The following is a 12,553-nucleotide window of genomic DNA, read 5'->3' on the forward strand; positions in this document are numbered from 1 at the left end:
CATTCAAAAACAAACAAACAAACAAACAAACAAACAAACAAACAAAAAAGAGACTGTTGAAGATGGAAGCACTTAAGGGGCCAGTCCGATTTCAGCTGGGTCCAGTGCCCCCCTGATCCCACCCCTGCTACCGCCCCTTTAATAGAAAGGATTTTTTAGGTTTAAAGGTACAGTGTGTATAATTTAGTGAAGTTGCACGTTGCAGCTGAATCCCCCTCACCTCACCCTCCCCTTCCAAACATGAAAGAGAACCAGTGGTAACCTTCAGTTGTCATAAAAACTCAAAAGGTGTCTAGTTTGGACTACTGTAAAAAGAAACATGGCCGCCTCCGTAGAGAGGACCCGTAATATATAAAGTATTTAAATATAAAGGGCTCATACTAGGGCAAAGAAAACAACAATGGAGCACTCTAGTGAAAACATTATTTTATATTTAATTCTTGCCAATTCACCGAAATCTCACACACTGAACCTTTTAGGAGTGTTAATTGGCGTGTTTTATTGTGGAGGTGTGGACAGGAAGTGATGGCTCCTCTGACTGCGGGTGCTTTGACAGTAGTTGTCCGGTAGCGCTGAGCGCACACGTCGCTTTCCTCCAGCACATCGCACCACTGCGGTAGGAGAGAGAGAGAGAGAGAGAGAGAGAGGGGGGAAGAGAGAGAGGTGGACCTGGCAGGCATCGTTCACTTGTTCCTGCGCGGCAGAGGCGAGTGCGCGTCTCTACTCTCCGCAGACTTCCTCGCACACGGCCATCACCTGAGAGGACATATACGCACGCACACTCCACGCACTCAGCTCCCGGGCCAGACCCTGCAGCGACGCGAGGAGGAGGGAGAACTTTTGGCTTATTTGGCCCCGTAACCTTGGAAGTCCAGAGACCTGTCCATCGAGAGAGGGAGAGAGACAGAGAGAGACAGAGACAGGATGGGACCGCTGCTCCTGTCCATCGCCCTGTGCCTGAGCGCCGCTGTCCCGCAGCGTGTGGAAGGTGAGTGGGGAGAGAAAAGTGGGGGAAAAGAAACATTTATCACGACCGGATAAACAGTTCCTGTACCACAAACTGATCCGTAGCGATGGCTGCGTCCTCACATATGGGAAGTGGATATAGATCGAGCCCCCGCTGATCAGAATGTAGCGCGCGTCTGTGGAGAGAGCTCGTGGAATGTGACCGCTCTGTTGATGCAGGGCTGCGCGCGCGACCTCGTTGGCCAGTTTTGTTTATTTGTGTGTTTATAAGACACTTGTTTGAGTCAATCCAACGCGCGACTGGACGCTTGACTCGTGCGTAATTCCGCCTGCATGGAGAGGAATCAGCCCGTGCACCCGGAGCGCACATCTGAAGGTAGAACCGCGCTCTTGCTCCTGTGTTCCGTGCGCCCTCATGCTGATAATCCTCAGCTGTTTGCTCCATCTATCTCCCTGATGCTTCCGTGGATAAAGGAGTGGGCTGTGCGTCCGGGGATATCCTACTGTACATGGCCCCGTTCCATTAAGACAGAACGGGGGAAAAAAAGACGCCACTTCCCCCCCTTTAAGTAACTGAATTATTGGCTTCAGACACAGACCATGTTATCAGCAAGAGGAGATATGCCTCAGAGCCGCCTGCATTAGTTGCATGGCTATAATATTATTGACTAGGATGACATCACAAGAGGGTTGATTGCGCATTGCAAGTCTTGTAATTCCCAGAAGCTGTCAGGCTGCTTTCTGTGGAGAGGAGGCTGGTGGAAGCTTTTGCATCCACCTGACCCAGTGAATCAGCATTCAGGCCATCTCCCATCCTCCCCTGCCCTTCCGTTTTGTCTGCTGATGGAGACATTTCAGCTTTTTTTGCCAGCTGTACATCTTCTCTCCCTGGAACAGTGCCGAACTGTACCTGTGGGGTTTTGGGGGAAAGAAAGCAGCGTAGCCCTTATGGAAGTGGGTCATGCCATCCTCCCTGTCTCTATTCATTTAGCGACATGCTCGCCTCAGGAGTCACACATGTCAGACAGACCTCTGTCTCTACAGCTGGAGTGTGCCTTGAGCGGAGTTTGTACGGCTCCCTCAGCCTCGCGGTATCAACTCGGAGTCAGCCGTTACAAGACCATAATACTTCCCGGTAGGCTGGAATAATGAATACAGAGGGAAAAAAACGCAGGGAGCCGTGGTGCTGTGGGTCCACTTGTTTCAAGGCTCAGCAAGTTAAAAATACACCCTGAACCAACCCCCTCCCCAATTAATCATATCCAATAAAAATGTGTGCTATTGCAATGGGATTTCTGTCCATCTGTTTCCAAACTGAGCCCAGCTGTAACCTCATCCACAGCGAGGAGCCGCTTCGACGAGGAGACGGAGGGTGTTAACAGTGTTTGATCTGCGTGTGATCATGCTTCTCGCCACAATGGTCGAGCTGGCAGCTACTTTAGCAACGTTAACAGCATAGGTGGTCTATTCTAAATATTTCTAAAGAGGGAGAAAAGAAAAAAGAGCATCACAGAGTCAGACTGAAAATGGCTCCAAAGCGTTCAAACTCCCTTCCTACAAAGAAACAGACAGAAAGAATCCACTGTGATTTGATCGTCCGACGTCTCTTTTAATTCTACAAAAGCAACGTTCTACTTGGCTTTTGTCATTGCTCAAAGGCAGCAGGCGCCTTCGGACAAACACTATCGAGGATGTCGCAGGCCGCCTCTGTCCACTGAAACAAATTGATGGGGTAGAAACATTCGCCTTCAGGTAAAACAGACCGCATTGTTCCAAGTCAGTGTGCAATACATCACTTCCTCCGGTTGGTTACTGGTGCTGACTCTCACACATTGTTTGGGACCGTGCCTGTCCGCCTGGACAAAGCACATGACTGCACTCGCGGGCGCCCGCTCTATGGAAATGTACGATTCTTTTGTGCTGGTGCACACAGAGACAGTTTTAATGGATTTTCATGCATCTTAATTTTAGTCGCTCTTGATTTTAATGGTTGTGCAATTAGAGCCTCTGTGGCAAATGGACAGCCATCTGGAGATAGGATGTGATTGTCTGCTGCTGGTGCATCATGATCAGTCTTAATATTGTGGGTCACTGTTCATTTCACTCAAAGATTCTTGCTGGCTCGACACAGTTGAAGAAGTCTGTCGATTGCAAAGCCGATGTAGAAAGTTTGATTCGGAGAATAATTGGGGCTTCAGATGGACTCACAGACTCCAGCTTCTTCCTTCTAGCAGGAATGGCATCTGGTTCATTTGGATAAACAATAGACTTGGATGGAAATGAGAGACATTCACATTTTGGCTGGATGTAACTTAATAGTGCTTGTCAATATCATGGCAATGGATAAGACGCAGTACAGATGAATTCACTAAAATTTTTCCACCAAGCAGCGTTTTGCTGCACTCAATGCACAATGGGCCATAATTGTCCAAAAATAATGAATGTATTGATCACCACAGAAATAAACTGCAACCTTAGGTTTGTAAACAAATTACTGTAGTAGCATCGTATTAGCTAGAGCTCCGAAGTAGGTGATGAGCCGAAAGAGAAAATGAATAAAACTGTTTTTTGTTACAGATTTTAATGGGCATTTTCTGCCTTTGTTTTATTGATATGACAGCGGTCAGTGTGAAATAGGGAGAGAGAACACGGTATTAATGCACCGGGTCTGAATCAAATCTTAATCCCCTATTACTCTTGATCATTAATGGGGGATTTATTTTATTTTTTTCCCCAGTAAAGATTCGCAAATGGGCTAAATTCGGTAATTGAAGCCAGCGCCTTTCACAATCTACTGACATTTTATAGACACATCTAAGAATTAGAGCAATGGTATAACGGCTAATAATATAATAGATAACGAAAGTAGTAATTAGTTGCAGCCCTAGTTCTGGCCTTTTGGACATAAGTCTGAAAAAAAAACTAAATAAGATTTAATTAATTTCAAACAGTTTTCAAACAGGTGGAGATATTAAAGGAGGACGTTCTTCTTAAATGAATGCCGATGATAACCATCTATCTCAGATCTCATTATGTTCAGTGGACACCGAAGGTTACGGTTGATGTACAGGTGACTTTTAACAACAATGGCTGGCAACCTACCTCCACCGTGCCCTTCAATCTGGTTTTAAATGGCACCGTCTTCAATCAGTGTAGAGAGGGCAGACCCCTGTCAGATCAGTGGACGTGATAACCACTGAAATCACAGCAAGTCACTGGATAACAACCCACACATACGTAAATGCCACACGGGATATCACAGCACGGGATTCAGCGTTTGCCCTGAAGTCTTCTCCTGCTGCTGCGGTGTCATGAGCTATAGTCTTTAACTTAGTTTTCATTGTGTGTGTGCGTGTGTGTGTGTGTTTGTGTTGTTGACTTGGCTTTTCATTGCAGAGGCTCCTTAATCCCATTAATACTTGAAGGAGAGTTCATTTGTCTGCCGTGCTGACAAGTTAATGGATACAGTGCTGTTTGTCTCTGCTTTGGTCAGGCCTCTGTTGTCCTGCCTACATTTCATGCTTGACTTATTGGGAGGGCACGAGAGGGACGGCTATGGAGGTTGCAAGGACACACGCTGAGGAAGTGCTTTCCAGCGAACTTAAATACGGCCCTGACGTGAGGATGGACAGCGCGGTGGTAAAATAAGTTGTTGGAGCAAACACAATCGTATAAGCCTTTAGACACCAACGAGATAAGTGTGTCACTGTTGTTGAAATATGTGTTTGTTGTATCCTTCTAGTCAAAAGCGCGTCACTCAACTGAAGTGTTGGTGTTGGCAACATGCTGCGCTTCAGGTCAAGTTCTGGATTCCCAAGGCTCATTAAATCAATCTTTTTTACACGACTTTGTGAAAAGGAGCCGTGTTTGAACACATCACACAGAACACAAGGACTCATCAGTGGTAAAAATAGCCACTTTTCACACAAGGCTCCTGGATGTTGATGCAAAGTCCTCAAATCGATGTCTGATGCTTTTATTCACAAAACTCTGGAAACCAAAATTGTTAAAGGTCCATCGTTTACTAAATGCAGCACGTTATGAAGGCTGCTTACACAGTGATCTACTTATCGTTCTATTAATGCCAGTGTAGAAAAAAGAAGAAGAAGCAGAAAGAGCCTTCTGCAAACCAAACTGTTGTGTTTGTGGTGTCAGCTCATGGTGAGTGTACTTCACTTTTTCAGCGACGGAACATGCAGCAGCCCATCCTTTTGTAGTTTTAAATAAAAGACCACATGCTGGTTTCAAGTAATCCCACTGGGTCACGATCAATGACTCAACTTTTGGCGGCCCACAGAGCGAGCCCACAGTACGTGTGTGTGGCAAAAGAGAAGAAAACAAACAAACTCTCATAACTTACTGGATTGCTGACACGCACTACTGTCTTGTCTCAGGTCTTTAAAAATATTTGTATCTTAAACTTTAGAAGATCATGTGATTCTATGCTGCAGCTGGCCTTAAATTGTTCTTTAGACAAATTGTTTTCTTTTTTAAGTTACATTTTAAGGTGTTGCAGTGTGATGCATGTGGGTATAAAACACTATCCAGCTTTACTTAACATGTTTTTTATTGAACTTTCAAATATTTCCATCCTAGTAATTCGGTTACTGGTGGTATCTACAAGTTAAATGCTGCAGGTCAGCAGATTAACTAATGTCATTTTTATAAAGATTACCACAATAATCAGACTTTTTGCTGATGGGAAGATGCAGCAGAAGGAAAGCAAATATTATTTTCAAAATATTATAACATTGTTATGTCTCTGGGCCGGCGAGAGCCAGTGGCCAGAGGCATTATGTTTTCGGGGTTGTCCGTCCATCCCATTCTCTTGAGCACCATATCTCATGTACGCCTTGAGGGAATTTATTCAAATTTTGTACAAATATTCACTTGGACTCAAGGACGAACTGAATATTTCAATGATTTTAGTGGTTATAGGTAAAACGATCAAGGTCACGTTGACCTCACAAAGCACAGTTTTTGCCGTGTGAAGGTGATAAAGCCGTCAAGGAATCATTTCACATTTGGCACAAACATTAATTTGGACTCAAGTATTAACTCACTGGATTTTGGGGGTCAAAAGTGAAGGTCACAGTGTCCGCAAGAAGGTATGTTTGTTTTTCTTGAACATGATATCTTAAGATCAGCTTGAGGGAATGAATTCACTGCATCTCGTCTCGGGGGAACTCGTGAGTATTGCGAGAACACACGATAGCTCCAGTTACTGCAGCAGTAACTAGGAGGACATTTAGGCTAAACACATGGTGTAAATGATGCTGTTTCAAGTCGAGTTTGAATGCCGGGGCTTAGGGACACTTGGACGACAGTGTGGAGGCATTTTATGTTTTATTCTGTTGTTTTTTTTCACGTTTGAAGAAGGACTCAGCATTTACTTCAATTGTATTGGATTTGGCTGCAACCCTGTTTACCCATGAAACGCCAAAGGTGTTTTGTGGACACTTCACCCACCCCTCCATCGGCATAGTGGTGAGTAGATAATGATTGAATTTTCATTTTTGGGTGAACTATCCCTTCAGGTTTCCAAGCAGAACAGAGGACAATACTCCTCTATTGAACAGGTTAGAGACAGCCCGGCTCATTATCTGCAGCCTTATTAGATTACAGCCAATTTCTTTTGGGGCGAACTATCCCTTTAAGTATGAATTCAACCAACTATGTATGCTGACTGCAAACAAACAAACAGTAAAGCAAGGCCATGTAATTTACTCTGTAATTAATCTCTTTTGTCAACACCTGACTCTATCGATGAAGAGTGAGTCAGCCTCTTAAGTTATTGCTTAGACGGCTTGTGTGTGTGTGTGTGTGTGTGTGTGTGTGTGTGTGTGTGTGTGTGTGTGTGAGAATTGAGTTGGGGAACAGGAATACAAATATCTCTGGCAGGCATCAGGGTGGATCTCAATGCAGACATTTTGCGAGCTAAGCACAATTTTTGTATTTGGGTGGAAGTGGCTACTGAACACTCTGGACCAACCCATTCTGTTGTGAACCTGTCCGAACACGTATCAGCCGGTTTTCTTTGTTAGTTTTGGCCGTGAGTTAAAGGACCCACCTTTTTCCACAGCACATCTATACAAAGGATGAATTGTTTTGGATGAAGTGTTGAACAACAGACGTGTGATCAGTTTGAGCTTGTTTAAACTTTGTTGTGAGACCAAAGCTTTAAGAAAACAAGATCAAAGTCTGAGCACGGATGCATGAGTGATACGTAGACCTTTGGATGTTTGAATCCTTAATCTCTACAAGAAAGCCAGCTCCTGACACATTTTTTAGCGATGTAACATCTGGTCTCTATGAGGATATAAAATCTCTGTTGTTTAGTGTTTGGGTATGTGCCTGTGATTTATATTGTTTTTTCCACTTCTTAAAGCCTCTGTCCTAACAATCTGTGTGTAATGCTCTCACTTGTATAGCATTGTCAGGTGTGTGTAGACCACCCAGGCTCAGAATTAGTTAATAATGGGTGGAGGTTTTGTGGGTATATTCTTATTTTTGAAATAAACCCAAAGCTTATGTCATTTCTGCTTGTGTTTATTTGGACAATCATGCTGTAGTTGCTGCCGACTGAAGCTAAGCCTGATTCAGTCAAAATAAGATTGAGGAGTTAAAGCAATGAGCTTTGCTTTGGTCTGATAAAGTCTCTCCGCTGGGCTCTGGAACACAACTGAATTTTCAATAAGCCAAATCTACTTATATGAGATCAGATGGATGCAGGTGGCTTAAGTTCTTACTTCCAACAAGCCTGGAAGAGACGCTCGCTTCTCATTCCCATTCGAGAAACATACTTGAACCTTTAACCCTCCTTTTCTTCTGCCGTATTTTACAGTTAATACTGTACAATCAGTGGTAACCAACCTTTTACATTTTTCAATTCCAAATGCAAGCTGATATCGACCACCCTGATATCTTCCAAAAAACCTAGTTAAGTGGATAAAATTTATTATTTTTTGCAATTTCTGTTGCAAAAGGCTCAATGTACGAGCATACTTTAACTATTCAATGCACAATATTCACATTCATATCTGTGCAATATACACTATTCATATTTACAGCATATGTTCAATGCACAATTTGTGGCTTCTCAGTAAAACAATATGTTCTGCAGCAGAGCTGCTACATACTTTTAAGTATGGTTTGCCTTGAAAATGGCCATAAATATGACTACTGTATAAAAGTAGTCATATTTACTCTAATAAATAACAGTACTATACAGTGTGAAGCTGTGCAACCTCCGCTCCCTGCAAATATTCCACAATAAAGCCTTTTTTAAACATATGAATGGATTCAGTCAACAGAAATGTTGCAGTGCTTTTATTTTGAAATGTGTACAGGAAGTGCTGTGACAGAAATTCAACAGATAAACTTAATAACTGTGGTGAAAGATCATTTTCACTCTGTATTCTGCTGTGAACTGTGTGCAATGTTTATCTGTCGAATATGTCACATACATATTTCCAACACTTCCTGTACCCGTTTCAAAATAAAAGCACTCCGGCCTATCTGTTGACTGAATCCATTCATTTGTTTTCACAAGGCTTTGATTGTTATTTCAAGACCGGAAGATGTTCGGCTTCATATGTCATTTTGTTGAGTTAATAACCAACTTTTATTCAAGGAAATACAGTAGATATACCAGCAGACACGTTGCCGGTGTGGACAATCGACAACCGCGCAGCTCTGCCAGTGTGGCCCGAGCGTTAAGGTATTCACAGTGAAGGCTGTCGCGATCGACCATTTGAACACGATCGACATGTTGGTTACCTCTGCTGTACATGAAGCTAAAAAACAGGTACATGTTCATGTAATTCATTAAAAAGTGATTTCTGTCTGACAATTAATGGTCCGATGTAAAACTTTATCGCACCAGGTGCCATTTCTACTCTACTCTCTCCACCAATTTGTCACTCTGATTACCTCTTTCCTTTCCTCTCTAGACACACAGTAATAGACACAGGCCCTCATCTGAGGATTTGTTTGTGCATTTCATCTCATTCCCAGCCTCATCAGTTCTGTAGTTTACAGTGTTTTGACGTATATTTGATTAAGTCAATACCTGTTCTGCCGTGTGCTTTACTTTGATTGAAATGTATGCACAGACGTATGGGTTTCTGTGCTCAAAGCTTGGAGAGGTAACCCAGAAATGTCATCACACAAACTCTAGGCAGTGATTCTGGCTGTTTTTCACAGTGTGGCTGTGTAGCCATGCTTCACTCATTTGCCAAAAACTTAAAACAGCTTCCATTTTTCATCATGTCAGCCAGACTGATTTTATGTGAAATTGTGCTGAATGCCAACAAGGGGCTGTTTGGTGAGTGATTGAGTGCAAGAAGGAATATATCAGTTAATGGGTGGAGTGAAAAAAGGATATTCACATGTTTTTAGATATCACAAATCTGCACATGCTCAATTTCACCTGAAAGCCTCCAATCCAAATGAGCAAACTGTCCTAGAACATGCCCAAGTACTTTTCAGAATGGTTATTTGAGGTAATGGCTTGAAGTATGTGCTTTCCATTGAGAAGTGAAGTGCAATTTTTTATAAGTGGAATGTCATGAGTCCAGATGTTTTAGATTACCCTTGGGGTGTGTAGTGAAAGAGAGAATGAAAATCCCCTTTAATATGAAGATCAGTAAAATGCAACCACTCACCTCTACACTTCAAAGTAAAGCTCATTGAGAAAACTAGAATGGATCATCACCTCCATCGCGTAATCATGGTCCATTGTCACTTACATAAAGGACATGACTTGTAACTAGGTTGCCATTCACATTCGAACCGACACTTGTACCTGGAATCCGGTACAGGTACCCATCAGTACTTGTTTTCAGTAATTTATTCTCACTGTATAACAAATGTCCGACCAGGGGTTTTCCTGCAGAGATATGCCTCTGTCGAATTTCGTGCCGCCTCCCCCTCGCGACGAAATTCCAGTACAGTGGAAACCACTTATAGTGATCACATTTGTCCTGGGCTAAATTCATCACTATAAGCGTTTGCTTACTATGATTGAATTGTGTAGCTTGTGAATGATAGAGACACAGAGAGGAGCAGTAAATTACTGACAGAGCCAGTGAAACTGTACAAAAAAACGCTCCAAACATGTTTGAAAAGACCCAAATGAACACTTTGAGCAAACATAGTGGAGCTGTGCATGGCTCCCTGGGTGTCTGCCTTGGTGCAGCTGTGGTCGGGCTGTGCGCACTCTGACGGTCCCTGGGTCTGTACCCTGGTGCCGTGCATGGCTCCCTGGGTGTCTGCGCCATTGACTCGCCATTGTTCTGACTGTGTGCTCTGATCAGAACAGAGCTTGGTTTGATTACGTTCCAGTGATGAGTCAGATGGTCTTGCTCTCTCTCTCTTTGTCTAACGTATTCTCTCTTTCACTCTCACTCACGTATACATACTCTCTCACCCAGATGCGCTCACAGGTACTGAAATCTGGCACCGATTGATTTAACGTGATTAAAAGTACAGATTTCGGTACCCAACCCTAGTCGTAACAAGTTGCACCATTTTGGTAATTGTTAGGTACAGGAATGATACTGATGATTAAATTATTATGTTTAGGGACATAAGGGCGATACCAGACCGACTGAAACCGGATAAAATTGGAGTATGTGCAGTGTTGATCTGAGGCTGAGGCAGCGACAACAAGTGACGGAGCAGCCTTTAGTCTGTCACGTGTGCGCTGAGTGACACAGAGCAGCTCCATTGCTGGTCTTTTTGACTCTGTGACAGAATTTGAATTTAACTAAGTGCCAGTGAGCAGTGATGCAGTTTAGCAATGGGCAAAATTCCGCTTGTGTTATACTGCTTGAAAATTTATTTTGAAAAATGAACTGATCCTGGTTTAACTAAAAGAAATGAAAATCCAATTTGATTGAGATTCATCAATAATTAATTCCTGCTAATATCTGGGGTTGAAAGTACCTTCTCGATTAACAGTGAAGCGAGTCTGTGGATGCTAAAAACTTTATGAATGATAGTGGGACCGCATTAGCAGCAATAGAGCAACAAGTTAGATTTCTCTAGTGTTATTTTAATTTGTGTTTCATACAGTGCTTTGACATGGTGAGAAATGTCATTAGCCTTTGCAGAGGTATTCGCTCTAGTTTATCATTGATTCTAACATTGGACTAAATTGGGGATCCAATTTTCCAATTTCTGGGTTAGCGTTGACTGGCCTTTTTTATCTGTTAATTTCATTTTTTACATGATAAGTGAAATCATAGGATGTTGTATTTGAATGCACATAATGTGTTATTGGCTGTACCATATGGAGACACACTGGTTACTGCCCATTTGACATTTACTTCAAAAATAGCTCCACTAATATCTTTGACCGTGCTGAACTTGTCTTTGCGTCTTCTTTTTTTTTTAGCTCTTAAACCAGGTAGTTTGACAATATGGTCTCTCTATTATTCACCACCGTTTGAGGGGTATGAAATATTTACCAGCGTGATCTCTCTAACCTGCCTCAGCTGTTGTAGGTAGGTGTGCTCCACTGCATACACAGGCAGAGTCAAACTGAAAGTGCATCTAGAACACAGCGATCGTAAATCTTGTTGTGTATCTGGTGTCGACGCGGCGAAGGATGTGACCATTTAAATTAGCAGTTGAAGAAGTTCAGTGTAGTTTTAAACAGCTTCAGTGCAATGAAGAGGAATCTTTGTGTGATATATCACTCCCTCACACACACACACACACACACACAAAGCTATAATCATAACACATCAAACCGTAGCTGTGGCTGCTGCAGCTGGGGGAGGATTTGGTTTAATGTCATGTTTAAAACTACTGGATGGATTTGTCCTCGATGTGTGTTTTAGACGCCTGTGCTATATTGTGTGGCATATATTCATTCAGCAGACGCAAGATTTTGTTTGTGTTTTATTCAGTCAAACATCAGCTCTTCATTTCCAATCTAATATTTCATTTCCATTCTCCATGGCCAACTTTGCTTCCACAGCCGAAATAAACTGAGTGCTGATTAAAACTGACACAAAACAAGCAATGCATAATGGAGATGTTCCGTAATCCCCAGTGATTGTACCTTCTCACTGATAAAGCAACTGTTCACTAAGCCTCGTCTTGCTCAGCACCGAGGCTCTTTGAGCAAGCAACGGCTGCTACATGAAGTCCACTGACCAAGAGGTAAGCAGGATGCAGAAATTCAATTTGTCAAGGCCTGCCCTTTTCACTCTACACAATGCTCTGCTTAAGCCAGTGGGTGTGAAGCACAGCAGGAGCAGAGTGGACCAAGGATCAGAAAGAGTTCTCCTAACACGCATTTGCAGTGGTGCTGTGGAGAAATGCCACGTGCGTCATCTGTTCAACATTTGTCTCCGTTTAGATTGTAAGTAGATCCAAACAAAGAGAAGTGGCATGTGAAAGTACTGTTATAGTGAGATTTAAAAGGCGCTGCAGTGTATGTTGGCTTTTACGTAAAAAACAGTGTGATTTACGGTGGCAAGGAAGTTAACTGCACAAAGCTGGGATGTGCACATTTAAAGCTACAATATTCACATTCGGTACTCAAAGTTAGTGGTAGTATTAGACTCCAGAGCTA

At 42.8% G+C, this 12,553-nt stretch overlaps 1 protein-coding gene across 2 annotated transcripts in view; it reads left to right on the forward strand.

The window, feature by feature from the left end:
* The first annotated feature begins 556 nt into the window (after positions 1–556).
* The window catches only part of LOC117768056 (EGF-like repeat and discoidin I-like domain-containing protein 3), a 112,660-nt gene continuing 100,663 nt past the window's right edge, over positions 557–12,553 (forward strand). For both annotated transcript variants that reach the window (XM_034596132.1, XM_034596133.1), the window contains exon 1: positions 557–988. In XM_034596132.1, the coding sequence (XP_034452023.1) occupies positions 925–988 (64 nt within the window). In that variant the 5' untranslated portion in view covers positions 557–924. The remainder of the gene's footprint in view (positions 989–12,553) is intronic.

The sequence above is a fragment of the Hippoglossus hippoglossus genome, chromosome 9 (assembly GCF_009819705.1).
Source record: "Hippoglossus hippoglossus isolate fHipHip1 chromosome 9, fHipHip1.pri, whole genome shotgun sequence".
In the NCBI taxonomy this organism is placed as follows: domain Eukaryota; kingdom Metazoa; phylum Chordata; class Actinopteri; order Pleuronectiformes; family Pleuronectidae; genus Hippoglossus; species Hippoglossus hippoglossus.